At 47.8% G+C, this 22,733-nt stretch overlaps 1 protein-coding gene across 1 annotated transcript in view; it reads left to right on the top strand.

The window, feature by feature from the left end:
* LOC142000830 (basic phospholipase A2 homolog Gln49-PLA2-like) overlaps nucleotides 1-19,344 on the top strand; it is a 61,107-nt gene extending 41,763 nt beyond the window's left edge. The window contains exons 1-6 of the mRNA XM_074975441.1: nucleotides 7,733-7,794; nucleotides 10,358-10,414; nucleotides 16,255-16,412; nucleotides 17,195-17,339; nucleotides 17,948-18,054; nucleotides 18,632-19,344. Coding sequence (XP_074831542.1) covers nucleotides 16,373-16,412; nucleotides 17,195-17,339; nucleotides 17,948-18,054; nucleotides 18,632-18,774 — 435 coding nt within the window. The 5' untranslated portion in view covers nucleotides 7,733-7,794; nucleotides 10,358-10,414; nucleotides 16,255-16,372 and the 3' untranslated portion in view covers nucleotides 18,775-19,344. Of the gene's footprint in view, nucleotides 7,795-10,357; nucleotides 10,415-16,254; nucleotides 16,413-17,194; nucleotides 17,340-17,947; nucleotides 18,055-18,631 lie in introns of the transcript that reaches the window.
* The last annotated feature ends 3,389 nt before the right edge of the window (nucleotides 19,345-22,733 follow it).

Genomic DNA, 22,733 nt, shown 5'->3' with positions numbered 1-22,733 from the left:
CCCCAAGCGGTGGGGGGAAAAAGCTGCCACAGCGGATGGCAAAAGGGAGAAGCTGCCGCCGAATTGCCGCCGGCGGGACCGATGAGCTGCCGCTGACTTGCCGCCACCCCGTTCTAACTGCCGCCCCAAGCACCTGCCTGGAACGCTGGTGCCGGGAGCCCGCCCCACTTGTGACACAGTTGTTAGCAACATACTACTCCCAGGGCCCAGGGGTCTGCCTGCCTCTGCAGGACTATACTAATGCCGTGCTAGTCTCTGGGATGATCGCGAATAGCTGTAAAGTAGAGAATGGAATTTGAGTTATAGTGTCAGGAGCCCACTGACCATCTGATTAGTCTCCAACTGAGACCCAAGCACGTGGGTTGCGGCCGCTCTGCCAGTCCAAACTTTCCCACGACACTGAAACGGTTTGTGCAGTACAGACCATTGAAGACAATGGAGCGCCTCCACGTTTACACTGGTATACGGAAGAGATGGGGTGGAGCCCAGTTGTGTAATATGAATCTAAAACCAGTTTTAGATGTGAGGAGAATCAGGCCTGATGCACGGGTGACCAGAAAAATTGGGTTAGGGGTAGGGGGCAATAGGCACCTTTATAAGACAAAGCCCCGAACATCGGGACTGTCCTATAAAATTGGGGCATCCGGTCACCCTACCTGATGATCTCACACAGCAGCTTAATAAAGGCACAGGAATAAGTGTCATTTCTTTTTGGGAATACCTCCTCTCCCAGTGCTGGATACCCTTTGGCTGTTTTCCAGGTGCAGTTATGACACAAGGGAGTTTCTGGGACCTTCAAAAGATGATTAAGCAAGTCACTATGAAATGTGCCTTTTGGAATTATTACAACTACGGCTGCCACTGCGGATTGGGCGGTAAAGGGACGCCAAAGGATGGCACTGATCAGTAAGTTGCTGTCTTAAAAAGCCTGCCAGGAACATCAGTCGGGATAACACTTGCAAAAGGGCCTAAAGGCCAGATTTTCAAAGGCATTTATGTTCCTGCAGATGCACACCTAGTGGAATTTTCAAAAGCGCCTCGGTCCCTAACTTCCATTGAAATCAATAGGATTTAAGCACATGCGTATCTAGTGGGATTTTCAGAAGTGCCTATCTGCTTCTTTAGGCTCCTAAATACTTTAGAAAATCTGGCCCTCGGGGCCGAACTCACTTTTGAAAATAGAACATAGGCTCCTGAGTCACTTAAGCACATCTGAAAATTTTACCCCAAGTCTGTATTTACCCAAGATGCTCTCCATCAAGTAAGGCCAATAGGCCAGATACTCAGCTTGTGTAAACTGGCATGGCTCTCTTGAAGTCGCTGGAAGTATGTCAGTAAACACTCAATCCTTTTTCAAAAGAGAGGTGGATTTGAGTTAAGGAGTCAGGATTCATAAAGAGATAGGGTGACCAGATGTCCCGATTTTATAGGGACAGTCCTGATTTTGGGGTCTTTTTCTTATAAAGGCTCCTATTACCCTCCACCCCCTGTCCTGATTTTTCACATTTGCTGTCTGGTCACCCTATAAAGAGAGGTTCTTCCACCAGCTACCAAGGAAGATAGCTGAATCTACCTGCCCATATTTCCTAGAATGGGGTGCTCCCATGTGTTGGAGTTAGGAGGAAGGCTACCACCTTCCTTTGGGCTTAAATGCAAGAGCATTATTTCTCCTCTGGGATCGAAGAAATAAGAAATCAGAACCATACCATGCCACTGGGTTTTTTAAGAGGCGCTCCTCATTGGTTTCAGATATTTATGTTTAAGGATGAATGGCACAATAAAGCCCCTAAGAAGTGTACCGATGGAAAAGGCCTATTAGATCACATAGGTATGCTCTAAGGCCCCGTGCATAGCTGTTCCCTCTTTTACATTTATTTGCACACCATCCCGTGTAGTTTTAAATATCTCAAGCAATGGGGCTTCCACCCTCGGTGGATTTAGGGAGAGCAGAGCATGGGGCACCGTTTTCATCCCCCACCATGGAATGAAGAATTAAGAAAAGGCCATGAGCTTTAGGGGAAATCAGGCTATGACTGCCCCCTTGTCTCTGTGAAAGTTATTTTACATGCTGAGGTCAGAGTCCCTTGAGCTGACTACTGGCTGTTCCTGCCAGACCTTCCTAACGCAAGAGCATCCTGTGCAGGAGATCAGAGAAGAAGCTTGAAATCTGCTCAGTGGCCTGTCTGAAGAACAATAAAGAAAGGAAACTTGATATCTGTGCTTTCTCCAGGGTGCTTCGTGTAGTAACTCGCGCCCCTCCACCCATCGTGTAACATATATAGATGGGAAACAAACTGAGAGTCTAAACCTTTTAACTTCAGTAGTGTTACTCCTGATTTACACCAGTGTAAGAAGACAGTCTGGCCCATAGTGTCAAAACATGTCTCTCTTTTACGTGCACTGAAAAAGTGTCAATGGGGATTTTTTTTTGCTCGTGTTTTAAACCTACGTGTACGTGTCTCTTTGCTGAGTTCTTCCTTCTCCCCAAGGTGCTGTTACTTGCATGACTGCTGCTATGAGCGGCTCAAGGATCATGGCTGTAATGCCAAATTTAATTCGTACAGCTACGTCTACCTGAATGGAAAGATCTACTGCGGTGAGTTGGCTCCTGGATAGAAAGATGGTGATTCGGTTTTGTTTCTTCTCCTAAATCAGAAAATTGCTTTGCTACTTGACTTTTAAAATCTGTATCCCGAGCTCAGTCCACCAGAGCTTTTGTTCTTATCCATAAGGAACAGGACAAGAGAACCAGAGTCGCTGGCTGGCTGAACCTGGGGATGCAGGCCCCGAATCAAGCAAACACCTAAACATGCTTATAAGCTATCCTGAATAGTGATTTTTTCCCCCCGACCATAGGCTGCAGTGATTACAAGGAGATGTGTCGTCTTAGCCTCTGCTCTCAGCTAGGAGTTCTCAAAACCAGTGGGCAAGGTTGAGAGTGAAAGCCCAGCCAGACCCCAAGCTCAGAATCCCAACAACAGGAAAGAGGCAGAAGAGGGGGAAAACCAACAGAAATTTCATTTGCTTCCCACTACGAGAAGGGTGGAGAGAGGAGAAATCAATGGGACGAATTCAGAGCAGAGTCTAATTGGAGTGATGCAGCAGTGAATCATGCCCTGCTTCTTCTATAAGAAGCATAAGCTAGTGTAATTTAGATCTTCAAGGCCTTTCAGTGTGTGTTATGCCATCTGGGATTCCCTGACACTCGTTTAGATTCATGCCCGCTTACTAACATGTAACTTACACACTCACCTGAATCTGACTCAGTAACTTTACTGAATCACTATCAGAGATGGGAACTTGCACAAGGGATTACTGACTACAGCAGATGCTACTCCCTTTGGGTGTGTCTGCGCTGCGTTATAAAGCCCGCCGCAGCGAGCCTCGGAACCAAGGCTACAAACTTGGGCCCGTGCTACAATGCTAAAAATAAGTGTTTGGGCTTGGGTTCTGAAACCCACCCCGATTCCGGGCTTCAGGGGCCAAGCTCCAGCCTGAGCCTGAACATCTACACAGCTACTTTTAGTGCTGTAGTACAAGCCTCACAAACCCAAGGCTGTAGATCCAGGCTCCAAGGCTTGCTGCCATGGGTTTTCTTTGCCATGCAGGTTGAGTTTGAGAGAAGAACACTGACATTCTAATGGGCTTCCTTTATATGGAAAGGGCAAGTAGGCTGTGGGGCTAGGCATTTTCTTAACCCCCAGAACAGAATATGGGATCAAAGGAGAGTCCTGTTACCATAATACAAACACACAATAATAAAATGGGTAACAACCAGAGGCCAGGCAATTTAGAGACAGAACTTGGTTTTCACAATGTGGAGGAAACCGGCTGGCTGAAGGTTTGAACACAGCTGTCTTGCCTGTGTTCTGGAAGTGGAGCTATGTCTGCGTGTCATGATAGTTTGCTGCTTTATCAGTCACATCCCTGTGCATGCGACTCAGTCCACTAAACTAGGAAGCTGGATGCTGGGCTGAGGTTCTACTCCCTAGGGACTTGTCTAACTGGGAAATTCCATTGCGTTAGAGTGCACCCCTGTGGAATCAAGGTAATGGTCCCTGTCTATGGTGAGTACTTTGCCATCGCTGCATCCATTACCGTCCTGCCACAGGGCCAAGTTATAACACGATGGAGTTTCACATTGTAGACCAGCTCCTAGGTGTCAGCATGTGCTATCTTGGGGTATGACTACACTGCAATCACAGGGTGAGATTGCAGCTCATGTAGGCATACCTGAGCTAGCAGTTATCTCGCTAGCTCTGGTAGTGATAACAGTGAAGTCACAGCAGTGTCCGCTTCAGTGCAGGCTGCCCTGCAAGTCATTAGGGTTCTTGGGTTGGCCCATGCTGAAATGACACTGCTATGGTTTCACTTCTTCAGGATCCCAATAGCTAGATTAAAGCTTGTTTGGGTATGTCACATACTGGGATTACAGTGTAGACATACTCTTATATGGCCCCATCACCGTTGGTAGCCTCTCTTCTTCTCCTCTCAAACACCCACCCTGTTACTGTTTGTCGGCAGGCATGGGGAGCCAGTGCAAAAGAGAGAGCTGCCAGTGTGACGGTGACTTTGTGCTCTGCTTGAAGAAAAACTTAAGCAGCTACAAGAAGGGTTATCGCTTCTATCGAAAGAGGCACTGTGCGGATGAGAAGCCCACGTGTTAAAAAGTTGCACAGATTCTTTACCTGCCATATCAACATACTCTTTATTTGCACAAGGTAAAAGCAACAAAATGTGATTTGTTTTATTATAATGTCTGTTTATTACATATACACATTTATAGATATAAAATTTTGCATGGACTGCTTAATGTATTTTCGTAATGTTTGTGCTTGGATCATTTTATAACTTTGATCCCATTTATATGTAGCAATATTTTTTGTTGTATTTTTTTTTTAATTGAAATAAAAAAACAAAGCCGTCGCGTGCCTGACCTGGATTGGTGAATGGAATGATTTCACGACTTTGTTACTGCTTTTGACAGGATAGAAATCTCAAGAACTGTTTGTGAATAGCCAACATGATCCACCTTAAACCATGTCATGAATTAGGGACTTAATGAGCCTGATTCTGCTCTCGTTTAATTATGTTATAAATCAGGAGTAACTCCCTGGAAGTCCTTGGAGATACACTGTGCCAAATTGTCCTCTGTTACACCAGGGTAAATCTGGAGTAAATGAGATGAAGTACTTTGCATTTACACACATGTAAATGGTAGGAGAATTTATCCCGCTGCAGTAAAAACAGTAAAATTAGGTCCCTTAGTTAGCTGCTTTCTTTATTTACATATATATTCCCCTTTTGCAATGCTGGACAGTGTCATCCTCCTAGTTTCAGAGTAACAGCCGTGTTAGTCTGTATTCGCAAAAAGAAAAGGAGTACTTGTGGCACCTTAGAGACTAACCAATTTATTTGAGCATGAGCTTTCGTGAGCTACAGCTCACTTCATCGGATCCTCCTAGTTGAAACTTCCAATCTCAGCTGCTCTGATGCCATGTGGTTTCATGCCTAGTTTCAATACAGTTCACAAACTTTTCCAGAGAGGCATATGTGCTCCACCATGCAGCTTTGTATTAGCCAGGTCTTGAAAGATTTAGAGTATTTGGGTTAGGTGAGGTGCGGGAAGGTTGCTTAGTACTAAAAAGCATGTGAGATGGAAGAGTAGCATAACAACTCACCTGAGGAGAGACTGGGTTTTCTGCCAGATCATTGGAAAAGAGGAGAATTTTGGTGGTTAGATTCAGTGGCCACAAACTGCAGGGCTGTTGGGGACATCAGTGCTGGTGCGGTTACACTGCTGTCAAACGGCAGTAAGCGAGAGGAGAATCAGGCTCCTGGGATCTGTGGCCTACACCCCACTGAGACTGGCACTGAGTCATTTGTAACCCACAGTCATCCACTGTCCCAGGAGAGAAGACCGTGGGAACTGGTAGAAATTACCTCTTGCACTGCAGTAACTATTAATTTAATTAGGTATTAAAGAACTTGGCACTGCTCTAGCTCTTTCCAGACCGAGATCTCAAAACGCCTTTCAGTAGCATTATTCCCAATTAAAGAAGGGGAAACTGAGGCACGGATTATGGCCAGGATTTTTCAGATGCCTGCATGGGAGTAATTGGCAGTTTAGGTGGCTAGAAAGGTTTGGCATGGGATCCTTTAGTGCAAAAGAGGGTGTCAGTGACCACAAAAGGCCTGACGGACCTTGGGAGGTGGGGGGTCTAGTCAAGGCCATGGCCACTCATCTTGCATTTTCGGAAGGGCCAGACTCTCACTCACACAGGCGCGGCAGCTCCAGCCGTGCTTCAGGCTAACTGTGCAGGAGCAAATTAACACCTGTATTTATTGACTCAGATAGATACAGCACACCCCATTGCACACTGAATGCAAAGGCCACCACGCATGGAGAGAGGAGCATGGAGATGGATGCTGAGTGACGGCAAACGTGCATTACGGGACTGGGGGAGAGGGAATAGGAACTCCCATCTCCTGCACACAGTGTATTCCCCAGCCAGTGGACTCCTTCCCAGGCTGTCTTCTCATGGATGGCTATGCCAGGGCCCCTTCTTTCTGCTCCCCTCTATATTTCTCTCTGTGCCACTGTGGTTCACTACTCTGTGTCAGCAGGCCTGACAAACTTACTACACCTGACACGTTGCTGTCATAGTATTTATCTATGAAGAATGTCATGTAAGGGATCAACTAAAAGTTTGTCATGCTGGTCCTCAGCAGCAGCGTGCAATGTATGTATAGGTGTCATGCAAGAAGTTGAATGTATGTACCAAAAATCTGTTTAGAATCCTGTTTAGAATCTGTGTCCTGGAGTTTCGCCAGACAACGAGGTATGGAGTCCCCTATCTGCCCTGTCTCTTATGCAAATTAAGCACTATGAAACCAACACAAAGGAAACTCCATTTGCATATTAGGCCAACAGAAAAACAGGTTGATGGAGTAGCGGTGGGAGGCGGGGAGGGAGGATGTGAAATCAGTATGGGAGACCAAGGCTGGGGGGGTCAAAACAAAGAGTTTTAGGGAAATATAGGGTGAAGCAAAAGAACGGCTGGGGAATTTGTGAAAGGAGAGATTCCCTTCTGAGAGATGTGATTTAACCAGAACAGTGAAATGTTATTGTTGGGAAGAGCTAAGGTGAGCTGTTTAACACAGCATCACATAGAGATGTTCTGGAACTAAAGACCCTCATGAAACAGGTCAGAGGATGAGGAGAGATGCTTTAAGACCAGAGAACTTCAAATGGATGTTACTGAAAGGCAATAAAGCTGTTGACCGGGAAACTTCAACCTGAGAAGGAACTTGGGGTTGTGCAAAGTTAATCAAAGAGGTTACATCACCCTGAAATCTTTTTAAAGCCCACACAGCCATGTATGGCAAAACAAGGGAGTTTGGGGTAGGTGGACATCAGTTACCTAAACCCTTAAAATTTTCAAAGCAGAACTTAGACTTTAAGTGTAAGAGTCTTGAGACATCTATCAGCTCTGGTACTAAAACGACAGTAACCATGTGCAATTACAACTGTGGAATTGTCAATGCAAGACCCTGTTTTCTCTGCTTGGAATGTGCAAAGGCAGCACCACCTCTTACTCTGATTGGTCCCATTTTCAAAAAACCAATGTTGACCAATCAAATTACAGTCCAGAGAGTATGGCCAAACATGGACCCCCCCCCCCATTAGAATGGAATAAATAAGCCTAATCATCAGTCTGCTTCCCCATAGCCAGCAACTCTTGGAGCAGTACCCTGGATCCATAGGCTGGCTGCTGAGGACTCTCTGTACAGGTAACAAACTAAGACTTATCATAGATAAAAGGCAGAGTTAATAGTATTTTAAAGAGAGCAGTGTTAGTAGAACCAGTCTTACAATACTACTGGCTGAGGTCCACTGGCCTGCAGTGGAAAGGAGGTCAAACTAGATTATCATAGTGGTCCCTCCTTGTGTTAAAATCTGTGAATACTACCTCACATTAAAACAGGCCACTGATGACCTGGAGAGTTCACCTACAGTGCCTCCATTTGACAAGTAACAAGAACTTTTATACGGACGTTTCTTTTCAGCCAAGTGGCCATTTGCCTAGTCTAAGTTAAATGTGTGAGTTACAAAGTTTGTAAATAACTTAGTTATATGGTGCCATGCAAGGGCGCTGGAACAATTTGTATAGTGGGGATGCTGAGAGCCATTGAACCAAACTGTAAACCCTCTATACGATGGAAACCACTTCAAGCCACAGGGTGTGACCGCACCCCTAGTTCCAGCACCTATGGCATGTCTTGATTCTGTTGAACTCGAGGGAAGTTTTGCCACTGATTTCAATGGGGTGAGGATCTGGGCCTTGGTCCATTTATGTGTAGTTGTGTGTCACAAACAAGTTTCATCCTAGATTTATTGTGGTTTGATGTCTTGTTGTTATATTTTAACACCCGGAGCCAGATCCTCAATCAGCATTGCTCCCTTGACTTCAGTGGAGTTGCACTGATATACACCAGCTAAGGATATGGCCCCCTGTATTAAATTCATTCATTTGAACTCTCTAAAGGCCATGTGACCTCTATCATATGACCATGTATATTTTACTCTCAGTAAGTACTGATTTCACTTACGCTCTCTTTGGATTAATGTATAAACTTACAACAGTTCCTGAGACCACACTTTAACCATGCAAATTCATGAGAAACGCAGTATGGGTAACTGGCTAATTACAGTTGCTTAGTCCTTGGGTATTTTATATCGTATCTGTTTTCAAAGGGCCTCCACCCCTGTTAACAAGGGGTCTCGTGCCCAGCAGTGGAACCATTGATAAAACCTGTGTAACCCTTCTGCCAGGGCCGGGTTCAATATCTAGGGGTTCCTCTTCAATAGTACAACACAGAACTGGCTTGAGCCCTGACCCAGTAACCTGGGAAAATTACACACCGCCCCGGGGTGCCTCTGAGAGGCAGTCCTTCCCCTCTTGCAAACACAGAGTCTGAGTGTAGAAAAGAAACTTTTAATGAAAGGAGGGAAGTCGCCTGACATTAATTAGGGAAAATGCCACAAACAGGATTCATAATCATAAAACTGTGAACAGGACGCCCACCCCAGAGTGCGTGGGGCAGAGTCTTCTGCCTCATGTTCTTGAGTTCTACAACAAAGAGTTCCTTTTCCGTGCCCCCCGCTGCTCCCTCATCACACCCCACTCACAGATGTTGTCCTTTGGCAGTGAGGACCCAGGGTTCAGAGGAAAAGCTGTGTGAGTTCACCTCCCACCTGGGGAAGAATGCACCTTGCTTCTTCCACCATCTGAGCACTTGCTCTGGTTGACCGCCCTACCAGCAATGGTTCCTCTCCACTGGCCACTCCTGCTCGTCGACTGTCAGTTACCTTCTGCGGCCACCTGCCTCTCTGCTGTGATGTCTGCATGTCAGTCTGTTATTGATTTTCAGCTTTTAGCTGGCTGGGCAGAAACACTGTCCCACCACAAGTGATTTTAGTTCTCATTTAAGTACTTAAAATAACAAAAGTATCAGAGGGGTAGCTGTGTTAGTCTGGATCTGTAAAATCGGCAGAGTCCTGTGGCACCTTATAGACTAACAGACGTATTGGAGCATAAGCTTTCATGGGTGAATACCCACTTCGTTGGAGTGTGTTAGTCTACAAGGTGCCACAGGACTCTTTTGCTACTTAAAATAACAAAGGCTCCTAATCGAGCCTGTTTAGCGCTATCTTTGAACAATAGTGGAGAGAAACAGGTTAAACCAGGCCGGGGACCCTTAGGGAGAGTCCACACCTTCTGGCTGGGACACCTGTCCCCTCCCCTCTTACTTTTACAGGGGTCTGGCATTGGAGCCTCTGGCTTAATAAGGTCCTTTCAGCTAAGGGTGACCCCCTCATTTGAGATAGGTTAAGCACAGTTCTGCTCCCCTTTATTCATAGAATAAAGACAACAACATTCATAACAGCATTTCACTACCCCTGCATTCAGCACTAAAGTGATTTGTGACCCAACACCAGCCAAAGTTGATCACTTTGAGCAACACCACTCTATCTGCTGGATAGCTAAGCAGAGTAGGTGTGTTCATGTAAATACAGTTTGCTCCTGATGTGTCTCCCCCTCCCAGCTAGCTGTCAGGGGAGAGTTCATTCAGACCCTGCTTACACTTGCTTCTCTTTCTCTTGTTAACAACAAGTCCCTTACTCCACTAAAAGGCCCATTCAGCTGTGGGAGTTTGCCGGACAAAGCGTTCCAGCATTGGGCCGTATGCCTCACAAAGCATTCCACTGGGCCATATGGAGTAGCCTGTTTTCTAAAGCCTGCGAGAAAACCCCTTGAACAGACGATCAGGGTGGATTTGTTTTTTCTTCCAGGTCCTGACTAGAGGAAGATGAGGCTTCTCTTGGCATTGGCTGTGCTGTTCTCCTGCAGTAAGTGCAGTAATTTTGCAAACCCTCTAACACGTGCTAATTATCCTGGGCCTGATTCTGATCTCGTTGACACTGGAGGAGATTCCATGTAACTCCATTGAAGTCAGGGCAGTTGTCCCGGGATAGAACTAGGGTGAGAGTAGAACCTGAGGGTCGGATTCTGTGGTGCCTTGCACTGCTGATGCAGCCAGCTAGGTGAGGATTGCCACACAGTTAGAGACTCCTCTGGTGGCATAGAGCTAGTGTTGCGGATCCGGTGGCACTCCCTTGCCAGGTGCTCATATAGGGGGTATAGCCCAAGGGGGGGGGCCATGCTTCCAGCCTCCTGAGCATCCATTACAGACCCTTGTTAGAGCAGCTGGGGGAGCATCCTTGTTTGCAGCTAGCCGAGGACTGGGTGGGCAATGAAGGTGTCTACATCTTCTGTTGCATGCACCCCCACTCCAGCTCCATGCTACGCTCTCCTTTGCTGCTGTTTAGGATTGGGATGTGGTGTTTTGGGGATCCCCCACACCAGTTAGAGGTTCTGTCACCACCTGCCTTGTAACTTGGGTGCCTGAATGCCGTGCGGCTAGGGCTCAGAGCCCTGACACCAATAGCCAGCCGACAAGCGTAAAGGGTCTCACCCTGGCTTCCACTCACCTAGTTACTCCTTGCACAGTGACTCCAACAGCCCTTACTACCCCAACTCTCCCCAAATCCATCCCCCCCCCCGAGTTCTGTAACTACCAGACGCTTGGACCTTTCCCTTCTGGTTCATCACCCCAGAAGGTGTCACAACAGCCCTCAGTTCTCAAGCTCATTTTGGTGCCTATGCTCCACACAGTTTGCACCCCCAGAGACCTGCTTGGGGTACAAAATGAAAACAAAAAGTTTATTTAATAGAAAAAAAATCACGGCTTTGAAGATGAGCTCGTGATGAAAAGCAACACCAAACATTGCACAGAAAATAAATCTGCAGACACAACTTCAGGTGTTGCACTTCTAGAGTAGATTAAGGTGGGAGGGATAGCTCAGTGGTTTGAGCATGGACCTACTAAACCCAGGGTTGTGAGTTCAATCCTTGAGGGGGCCATTTAGGGATCTGGGGCAAAAAAAATTGGGGATTGGTCCTGCTTTGAGCAGGGGGTTGGACTAGATGATCTCCTGAGGTCCCTTCCAACCCTGATAGTCTATGAGTCTAAGTCCCTTTTCTAATCTAAGTTACCTATTGCCTCCGAATGGTCTCCCAGTGCGCCTCCTTTTATAGAGGGGATCCAGCATTTCACGGCGGGCTTCCCGTTAGAGGTTGGCCCTCAGTTTCTGGATGAAAACTGCAGTTTCAAGCCTCCTCTTTAAAAGGCATTTCCCCCCCCCAATTTTTTTTCCCTTTCTTTCTCCTGGCACGGTGCCTCATGGTTATTTAGGTATGGAAATTCTAGACAGGGATGTCTTAATGTTTTCCCGTTAGCCTGAATGGCCCGTCGTTTGTCTTTTCTCCTGGGTTGTACAATGCTAACTGCTTGGAGCTGGTTTTGTGTGAACAACTGGCTTGGGAGGTACCCCTCCCTGCCCGGTTACTTTACCACCCTGCTGTGAGGTGATGCTGGAGTTGCTCCGTGGTCACAATGTCGTGGTCACAATGTCATGCATTCAGCATTTCCTCACTGTTAAGCAATCAAGTGCTTGACCTTGGATTGGGAATTGCTTCCTATCCAGTGGTTCTTGACAGCTCCCTCCCTAAGCTATTGTGAGGCAGAATCCAAGGAACTGCTCTTAACTAACAATAAAGTAAAATAAAATAAGAGACCCGATCTGCCTTAACTGCTTCACGATACACAGGGTCAGAAGAGAAATTATTTAGAGGGAGAAAGCAACACGTGTCCCGTTTTTGATAAAAAATACTAGAGAGAACTGGCACATGTCCTCTGCCATGGTTAAGTTATGATGGGCGCCAGGAGGAGTCTCTCCATTCTCTTCAATAGTCTTTGGATCAGGGCCTAAGTGCATAAATGAACATAGAGAAAAGTCCATTTCCTTTGCTCTTGCTTCAGTGCAGATTCGCTTTGGGCTGCTTCCGAATAAAACGGAAGAGTATAACCATGTTCTTCTCCGGGTTGTGACTCAGGGGCGTTCGACCGAACCGAACGATTCACCCTTTGGCATGAGTGAGAAAGCTGGAAGGAGCTACCGCTTTAGCGTGGTTGCAAGTTAAAATATCCATAAGTCCCCTGATGGTTCTGAGCCACAATGTTCAGATCCTGAGTCAAATTTCACTCCCAAAATTCGTGATCTAGGGGTGTGGTTCAGTCCACTTTAGGTAATGGGGTTTGCTGTAGCGTTCTGATTCAGATCCCACGGCTGGGGTGGGTCAGATCTAGGTCTTTGGTTTAGACCCATTTCTATCACTTCGCTTTGTTTAGGGTGAAAAAAATCACACCACGGCTACTGGCTAAGGCCCAGAACCTGCAAGTCAATATGCGCAGAGCTCCATGCTGCCGGCTTAGCTTAGGTACATCTCTGGGCCCAGCACCATAATATCTGAGCGCCTCATCATCTTTAATGGATTCATCCTCACAATACCCCTTGTGAGCTTAAAGCCACTTTCCCTATTTCACAGATGAGAAACAGACACAGAGAGGCTAAGGCCCCAATCCACAGAGGCATTTGGGTGCCTAACCCCCCTAGGCATCCAGGCATCTATCTTCCACCTAAGCGTCAGAACCATTCATACCTGGAAAACAGGCATTTCTCCACCTAAGTTGCATGCAGGGCCCAATCTAGTAGGCATGCTCAGAGGTCACCTACCAGCTTGAGGCCCACTCAAAATCTGGTTGCAGAAGGAGATGTTGGTGCCTCTGTCCCGTGGTTAATGCTCTTACTTGGGATGGGGGAGACCCAGGTTCAATGTCTCTCCCTCTCCACCAGCAGGGGAGAGAGGATTTGAACAGGGGTCTCCCTTTTCACCGGAGGTTCAACTGCAAACCATAACGCTGCCCCCATCTTCCAGCCAACCAGCCCTGTAAGGGGGATGCAGGTAGGTACACTTCCCATGGTCGATTGGCTGGAAATGATTGCCTAGTTTTCCCTGGGTTCCATCACCCTCCTGTCTTAAAGGAGTTCAGTGAGTTCTGGCACAAGAGAGGTGTACATTGCAACCTTCCTGGATCTCAGGAAGGCTTCACCCACAGGGAGAGTAGCTAGTATAACTGCCTGTCCTGTCCCCACCTGGGTGTTTATGCTGGAAGGACAGCTTTAGATAACACCAGGGGCACCATAGGACCCATGTTGGGAAGAGGCTACTAAGGGGATGCTCTCAAATGATCACATCCCATTCCAAAAGGCACCACTCTCTTTTTACCCTTTAACCATCACAAGAGAAGTCCTGGGCACTCTGTCATGTCACCTTAACCGGGATCTCTTCCTTGGAGGCCCTTCCTCCATAGTTTCCATGTTCAGCGTGCCTGGTGGAGGCAAGAGAAGTGCTCCCCCTCTCGGTGCAATGAAAGTGCAAACACTTGGACCTCATGTAGTTTTACCTTCAAACCCAAGCATTGTTCTCAAGCACTGAAGCAAAGAGCCCAGTGGGACAGAAAGGATAGGAGTGGCTGGGTTCTCCACCTGGCAACATATCCTGCAGTAGGGTGACACATGCTTATGCCCTTATTATCATTTAATTATTGAAAGCCACCAGCGTGCTCCGCAGTGCACAGACGTAAAGGCCGACGTCGTATCTGTTTCACGGAGTTTATGTTCTATAGTAGACAATGCAGCTCACACACACAGTACATACAGTGCAGGACTAAAGGTTAAGCAGTGTTTTGTTGTTGTTTTTAAATGATATCTGCTCGATAGCTGATGCAGAAAAATCTGGATCTCAAATCATCTACAGCCTCCACTCCTCCAGGAACCTTCAGCCAGACAGTTCTGCCCAGTCCATGAACCCAGATCCAGGTCTCACTGCCATCAATGGGATTTTAGCAGGTGAATTTGTCCCGAAGTGCATTAAAAGTAGATTATTTTCATCCAGTTACTATAACAACCCCAGCTTGAAATCCATCCTTAGCCTCAAGTTACAAGCATTGTTGAGACTCGCTGGAGCTGAGCGACCTGTGCAACTCAATATGAAGGCGCTGCTAATCCCTCACAGCTCCCCTGAAGTGTGATGGAGATAAATCAGGACATAAGGGACAGGGGACAGGTGGTTGTTCTGGATCTTACAGCTGTTGGCACCTACATACTGACTTGAACTATTGTGACTGTCTCAATTCCTCTGACCACAGGTTGTCTGCATGCTCTTTACTGTCTGTGCACCTGGGCTGCCTATTGTCAATTAAGATAGGAATTGCCACCCCGGCCTGGGGGGCTCCACTGCTGTGTGCCCCATGATTTAGCGCACTCAGCAGAACAAATCAGCAGTTGGAATAGCCGTGGGAACGGATGATGAAAACCCTTTCCGAATTTGGGCATGAAAAGGTTGACAATAACTCCATGTCAATGTGAAGAATCTCGTATGAGTAGTTAGTTCTGGATTATTGTAACACCTAGGAGCACTAGTCATGGATCAAGGCTCGGCGCCTTAAAGTATTTCAACACCGACCTCCCACTGAAATCAATGAGAGTTAGGAACCTAAATACCTCGGAGGAGCTAGGCCTAGGACCGTCCTGCACTTGGTGCTGTACAAACTGATTGGGAATAACTGCAGTGGGAGGGTATTTTTGCTGTGTTAATCCCCTTCACATCTTGGCCTATGGTGGTAGCACCACCACCACCATTTAGCTGTGGTTAAACATAAACCTGCAGTCCTCACGCAGGCCAAACTTCCATTGGGTAGCCATGATTTTGGCCTTTTTCAGGTGTTGTTCCCTCGGACAGTCCAGCACGGGGTGAAATCTTGACCCCATTGACGTCAATGGCAAAACTCCCGGTAACTTCAGTGGGGCCGTGATCATTCTTCATTGTTCGGGATGGGGGCGGGGGGGAATAGTTTCTTGCCAAACTGGCATCAGAATGCAGAGACTCTGCCAAACAGGTGTGAAACTCCAGCCTGGGAGTTTCTAGCACAGTGGAAGTGTTCAGAAAGGAGCAGTGTGAAATTGCCAGACAGAGACTGGGAGTCTCTACTGGGGGTCTTCAGCATGATCGCTCATCCTGGCTTAAATACAATGGAAGAGTCCTTCAGACCCAGAGGAAAGAGGGAAATGGGCGACGCCTTCTATTACAGACCTCACCACTCATCTGGATCATCCTGGATGATGGACCTTGGAGAACAAGATCCACCTGGCTGGGGTAGCAGTGGGAGGGACAGAGTGGAGAATATAAGGGCAACCAGTGGCTAGCACACATCAGGTGTTACTCCAGCTGCCAAGCTTTTCCCAAGCCCAGAGGAGGTGAGTGCTTTCCAAAAGAGACTGCCCTCTAGTAGGGACCTTGCTACACTAATTCATTTACCTGGGAAGTGGTTAGGTATTATGGTGATTGGTGCGATAGATATTATTTACTGTTCTTTTTCTTGCATTATGGGATCAAGCAGCTGATGCCCATTCTGACAAGTTGTAGCTTCTGCTTGTGTGTCATTGTGGGTTATTCCTTCTAACTGGTAACCATAGTTCTCTGTACAACTAGTTCTCTGTACTTGGGACAGACTTCCCACCCTTCACTGCAGCTGAGACTGGCTTTGGGACCTCGGGGTTCACTAAAGCATGTCTACAATGCAGCTGGAGGTATAATTTCCAGCTCAGGTAGATACACTGATTGAGCTAGATCACTACAAACAGTAGCATCCTGTACAGGGCTTTGACTCATTGCGATGAGTGGGTTCGTGCTTCAGAAGTTCGGACTTGCCCCTCTATCCTCTCAGCAGCAGCCAGCTATCCGAAGCCTGCCTGCTAACTGGAGCAGATCCAGAGATCGATACGACAGAGTTGTTTGCCTGAGTGAAAGATCCGGGTGTTTCCTCTCCCAGGTCCTGCACAAAGATGAGGAATCTCTTTGCAGTCATCTTGCTGATTGCCTGCAGTGAGTACAGCAAACTAGTGACTCCCTAGTCAAGGCTAATTATGCGATCGCCTCTGCTCTGTATCCAGCAGGCCCCCCTCAGAGCAGAATCCCCAGCCTCAGGGCAGTGCAAGTGAGGCTCAGTGCTTTGTGCACTTGGCCGCAGCACGGGGTCTGGATGTCGGGTTTATTCAGCCCTTAACTGAGCGAGGCCCACACTGAGGTCACTGGGAGCTTTACCCAAGTGAGGCATATTAAAGCCTCAGGCCCCAGCTTGTGCATGGCCCCACACAGCTGTGTAACCGCAGGGGAGCGGGTAAGGTGTTCACCTTGCCCCTAGCATTGCTGCACAGGGGCCTCTTGCAGTACAAGTCCCTGTGCTCCGGGGAAGGGCTGTGGATTCCTGCTCTCCCACAGGAGAATGAGCTGGACAAAGGGGGCAGGGAGGAGTTGGTGTCCTGGCCCTGCGTCCTCCTGTGCCGGTCCCCAGAGCAAGAGCAGTGCAACTGTGGGAAGCATCTATGCCAGTCTAAAGGCTGGAATGAGGATTGTGCATCCCCTTTGCAAGGAACACACCAGTAGAGGGCACAAGCTGTCTGGGTGCCCCGTGTAGAGCAGTGCACCACCACAGCGCCCCCTACCAAAGGGCTGTGGCATTAAAGCCACATGCTAACCCCAAGGATTCAGCTCCGTGTTCTTTCATCCATGCAGTGTGCTCCCCATGTGCATTAACAACAGGAGACAGGGGAGTGATCTTTCCTTTAGAGGAAGCCAGCCTTCCTAGTGCTCTTGCTGGTTTGCAGGTCTGTCTGGGGCACAGGGGAGTCTTCTGGAGTTTCGAAAGATGATTAATCAAGCCACGAGAAAAAGTGCCATCCTCAGTTATTATGGGTACGGCTGCTACTGCGGGTCTGACGGCAGAGGGGAACCGAAGGATGCAACAGATTGGTAAATTGCCACTAGATTTTTTTTTAAATATATCATTCCTCAAGCAGCACTGTAATTCCCATGGGACTGGTCAAATGCTTAAATATCCCTATAAAGTGCAGCAGAGTTTACTATCAAGGGTCCTTTGCAGGAGACCAACTGGATGGAAAGTCTCTTAAGATGCTCACTGCCTTCTGCAGAAAGCTCAATTTCTACCACAGCATTTGTGATCCTTAGTTATGGTTAGATATGGCCCTGATTCAGACATGAACAAATACATGCATTAGTGGGAATGTCCTGGATATGTACAGTAAATCCAACAAATGCTTAGGCAATGGCCATAGAATATCAGGGTTGGAAGGGGCCTCAGGAGGTCATCTAGTCCAACCCCCTGCTCAAAGCAGGACCAATCCCCAACTAAATCATCCCAGCCAGGGCTTTGTCAATCCTGACCTTAAAAACCTCTCAGGAAGGAGATTCAACCACCTCCCTAGGTAACCCATTCCAGTGCTTCACCACCCTCCTAGTGAAAAATGCTTGCATAGAAAAGATAGTCTATACTGGATGATAGTCTCTTTCATTGTAAGCAGACCTTTGACGTGTGCCTCTGCTCTTCCTTCTCCCTGGAGGTGCTGCCGAGCTCATCACTGCTGTTACAAAAGGCTAAAAGCTAATGGATGTTATGGGAACAGACAGCGATATAGTTACACCTACAAGGACGGAGACATCCTGTGTGGTGAGTTCTCTCCCCGTGGTCAGGTTGGGATGTGCTTTGCTTCTACTCTCTAATCAGCACACTGGTTTGGCTCTTTGCCTTTCTCGCTCGGCCTCCTCCTTGGCCTTATCATTGATCCAGAAGAGAAGGGTTCGGAGGGGAGGGTAGCACCAGGGTCCGTGGAAGGACTCTGGCTGTCTCTCCTTGTGTCATGGACCAAAGAAGTGCATTAATGGCTCATAAGTAATGGAGTTGCAACACCTTGATTCTTTGAAAGCCCTGGTTCAGCTTCTGACCCAGTGACTTTGGCCCCTCATCCAGCTGATGTAGGTAAATTGGGGTCCATGCAGTTGACTGTGAGGGGGTGTGAGGAGCTCACTTTTTAAGATCTCATCCAATCCAATGTAACTTACCACCAGTGTGAGTGAGGATGCCTGTAGCAGTACTCCATACCCACTTCGCACTCGCACAGCCCAAGTGTAAGTGACTCCACAGGGCCAGTGGGAAGTCAGGCCCTGAGAATTAGTCCCCTTCCTCCTCGTCGCCGCGATTGTCCCATGAAAACCGTGCGCGTCTCTCTCTCTCTCTGTCTTGGCAGCTTTGGGGAGCTGGTGCGAAGAACAGGTCTGTGATTGTGACAAGAGCACAACTCTCTGCCTGGAAAGGAACCTGAAGACGTTCAACAGCCGCTACGTTCGCTACCGAGACAGCAAGTGCACAGGATTCACACCCAGGTGCTAGGGGCCACCCTGTCCCCAGCCCATTATTTTACTGACCCCCAGCTGACAAGAGTTTGCACATGCTGTTTCCCCAGGACCAGTGAGCCAGGAGTGGGACTGTAGAATGGACTGTGACCTCTGAGTGCTTTGCTACAGAGGACAAGAGAAATTCCAGGGAACTGCTTTTAAATAGTCCAGCAGCTCTACCTTAAAGTGGGTCACTAGAGCAGACCAGACCAGAAGAGAACCACGTCAGATGGCTGGTCACCAATATAGGAAGGATGGTTGAGATACTGGGTTGGGTTCAATTCCTGGCTCTGGCACTGACTTCCTGTGTGACCTTGGCCAAGTGCAGATTTTAAAAGGCACTTAGGCACCTAACTCCCATTGGAACCCATGGGACTTAGGTGCCTAAGTACTTTTATGAATCTGGGCTATAATCGTTCTATGCCTCAGTTTGCCCCTCTGTAACATGGGGATAATAGTCCTTTCTTTGCCTGTGACTGTAGAGTGTAAGGGACTGTCTCTTCCTATGTGTTTGTACAGCACCTAGCATGATAGGGCTTTGATCTCAGTTTGTCCTAGAAGTGCTACTGGGATATATATAATACTACAGTACTAAAAATGGTGACTACGGACCATTTGGTTGAACTGGGATTCTCCTAGGATTGCTGGCATAAGCTCCCCATTGTTTAATATTCTGGTTACAGATTCATTTCCTTCACTTTAGTTACCATGCTGTTCCCTTTCCTTTGCTTCTAAATAAAAGTGAGCAGAACACCTTATTCTGCAGCGCAGGACAGTCTGTTGAACCGATTCCCCCCCTCCCGCCCCCCTCCCCCCAAGGATTTTTTAGAGCAGGGTTTGTGCAGCACAATGGGGCACTGCTCAGGTTGGGTGTTGCTGTGAAGACTAGTGCAATACTAATCACAAAGCAGCCCTCCGGGCCATGACCTGGCCCACTCTTACCCTCAGTTGCAAGCATTGTTGGGAACCACTGGAGCCAAGAGACCTCTGGAGTGGAAAGCATAGGGCTGACTGATTTCTATACCTGGCATCAGCCCTCTTCTGTGGAAGTGCCTCAGGCAAGGATGGGTGAGGCCACACACAAAGCATGACTCAGTTTTTACCCAGGGCAGGTACAAAGAGAAGATACTGCTTAATATTTCCCCCAAACCAGCAGAAAAACGTTCTGGGAACAAAAGCTCCTGTGTCCTTTCTGCCTTCCCATCAGCAGTATCTCTAGCTACAGCAAAGCGACACATACTCCTGCAAAGGTGGAATTGCATGTACAGAACAGGGGGCTGGGAAATGCAAAAGGTTCCTGTGTTTGTGTTCATAAGGACGCACGCTGGAGGCATTAATGCCCATTTTGGGTACCTCAGTGCATGCTTTGGCATGCTGCCTTATGCTTTGGCACAGGAATATTTTGCATGCAAAACTCAGGCACTGAGGTTTGAAAATCGGATCCATGGGAACTCATTTTTAGTCACAAAGTCACACACACTGATCCTAGAAAGACAATGAAACCTATTTTGCAAAACGTTCTGTGAAAAAACAGGCCCATTGTTGAGACTCAAAATGTGGGGAAAACTTTGACTGGGGGGTAGTTTTGCATTTCACAATGCGGCTCTCACGCCCCATTAGACCCACGGCAAAAACACGAAGGCTCAACTCCTCAAAGGGCTTCTATGCGAGTTAGGTGCCAAATTACCTTTGTGGATCTGGGCCTAAACCCCTATGGCAACAGTGTCCGGGAATCCCAGACACGCTGCTGCCTAACAAATACATATTGGTGAGAATTGTAAATATTTGTACCTCCTTTCTTTCTTTAGTTTAATAAGGAGGAGTGGAGCTATGGAATGGCCATGTAATCAACAGCAATAAAGGTACAGTTAGTACTTGGCACTGCATGCTAGGCTCTCTTTAATGTTTACCGCTTTCCCTGGCTGGACGGTTATTTTCTTCTCTAACCTCTCCCAATTGAAATGAAGCATTTGCCTGGCATCACTGTACTTTTCCTGTGCTGTAAGTAAATACCCAAGCCTGGGGCATGGTTTTAACTCTCCTGATATTTCTGTAAACTCTGACATTGCCTAGAAGCTGCTGTCATAAAAAGCCTTAATGGTTTGCTTGAGACAAAGTAGTCTAGTGAAATGGTGTGCAAACTGGGGGGGATGGGGGTGCAAGAGGTTCATGGGGGGCGGGGGGTGGTGCAAAGAAACTGGGATCCTGTGCGTGCTGCAGGACCTGCTGCCATAATAGCAGGAGTGGGATAAAAATAGATTGGGTATTGCATGGCGGGACAGGAGTGAGATTGAAAACCATAGTCCTCCCGCCCTGCAAATAACAAGAACGCCCCGGCTGGCAGCTGCCACTCTCCGGTAGCTGCCGCTCTCCAGCAGCAGCGCAGAAGTAAGGGTTTACGCCAGATTACAAGTAACGGGTGGGCGAGTGCCACGAATGCTGCGAATGGTAAGGGGCGGGCGTGGCTGGGAAAGTTTGCACACCGCTGGTCTAGTGGACGGGGCCCTCGGCTGGATGGCAGACTCTGCCACGGACCGTCTGTGCCTCTGGTTCCCCCTGTGTCTGTCCTGTCTCCTGAGCTTGGGAGCTGTCCAGGGAAGATGCTGTGTACGTACAGAGTGCAGCACAACCGGGGCACCAGTTTTAGGCACAGTTAACTTTATCTGCACCAGGTTAGGAAATGGTTCTCATCTCTGGCACTCCCTGCATTCTGCAGAGGACACTGCGTTGCTGGACTAGCTGGTGTGGAAACGAGGGGGCGAGTGGGTACTACCCTGAGTCGATGATGCAAGGACCCAGCAGTCCATAGGAGGGGTATGGGGGAGCTGTGGGTGAGATTCCTGATTACAACCCTGCGTTCTGAGGGGATAGAGCTCCCCACGCTCGTTAGGTAATTCAGGCCCTGCCTACAGAATGATCAGAGAGCCAGGAGTGGGATGCAGTAGAACTAACATGAGAGTCAGGGGGTGTTTTTCCCCGATGTCCCTTTAGACACAGTTTAATTATCCCCAGCTCTTTGGTTGCAGTCCTGCCCTCGGCATGCAGTAACCTGACTCCGCTTGAAGACGAGACTTGGTGGGCGACTGGGCAAAACACCATTCTGTATTACCGTGGTTAGGGATGCTACTGTGGACAGGGAGTATCCCTAGAGTCAATAAAGGAGATCAACCGGTAAGTCAGAGCACAGGCGCTAAGGACACTGGGAAGTGCTACCATCGTTCAGTGCCCATGCTGCCCTCCTCCCCTCCAGAACTGGAATCATCAGCATGGCCCTTGATTTGTTACTGAGGGCAGCAACCTGGACAAGTGGTCAGAGCACAGGACTGGGAATCAGGAGAGCTGGGTTCTACTACCAAGGAATTGTGTCACTTAACCTCTCAGTCCTTCAATCTGTCCACAGGTAAAATGAGGTTACTGCATGTCCACTATTATGAAGAGCTTTAAGATGCTTGGTAGATACCCACAGAAGATCATGATGATGATTTAGTTCAGTAGCAATCAGTCAGAGTGGGCTGACCCCCCCCCCCCCCGAGGAGTAACTATTCTGTCAGTGTGCATTGTTTAACTACTGGCATTTACCTTCAAACCCCAGTGGCATGCTAGGAACTCAGAGAAAAGGGGCATTTCAAGGGAATCAAGGAACCACAAGGGGTGATTGGCTCCAAAACCTGCTTCTGGCTCACTTGTTCGTCCACCTTCAGGAATGCTGTCATTGATACAAGACTCCACCTTGTCTCTCAGCTATGTAGGTGAATATCAAGTCTGAGGGAAGCATAGGTTTGTGGAGTCCAAAAATCATCTCATAAGGCGAGTAATGGATAGTTGAGTGCCAGCAGGTGTTATATGCAAAGACAACAAAAGGTGTCTTCGTAGCCCAGTCTTCTTGGTCTCCGCTGACTCTATGCCCAAACAAGGTGATGTGACTCCTCACTAACTGATACTTGTTTAGTACAA

This window comes from Natator depressus, chromosome 18 (genome assembly GCF_965152275.1).
Source record: "Natator depressus isolate rNatDep1 chromosome 18, rNatDep2.hap1, whole genome shotgun sequence".
NCBI classification, from domain to species: Eukaryota; Metazoa; Chordata; order Testudines; family Cheloniidae; genus Natator; species Natator depressus.
This window is presented reverse-complemented; position numbering and strand designations above follow the sequence as displayed.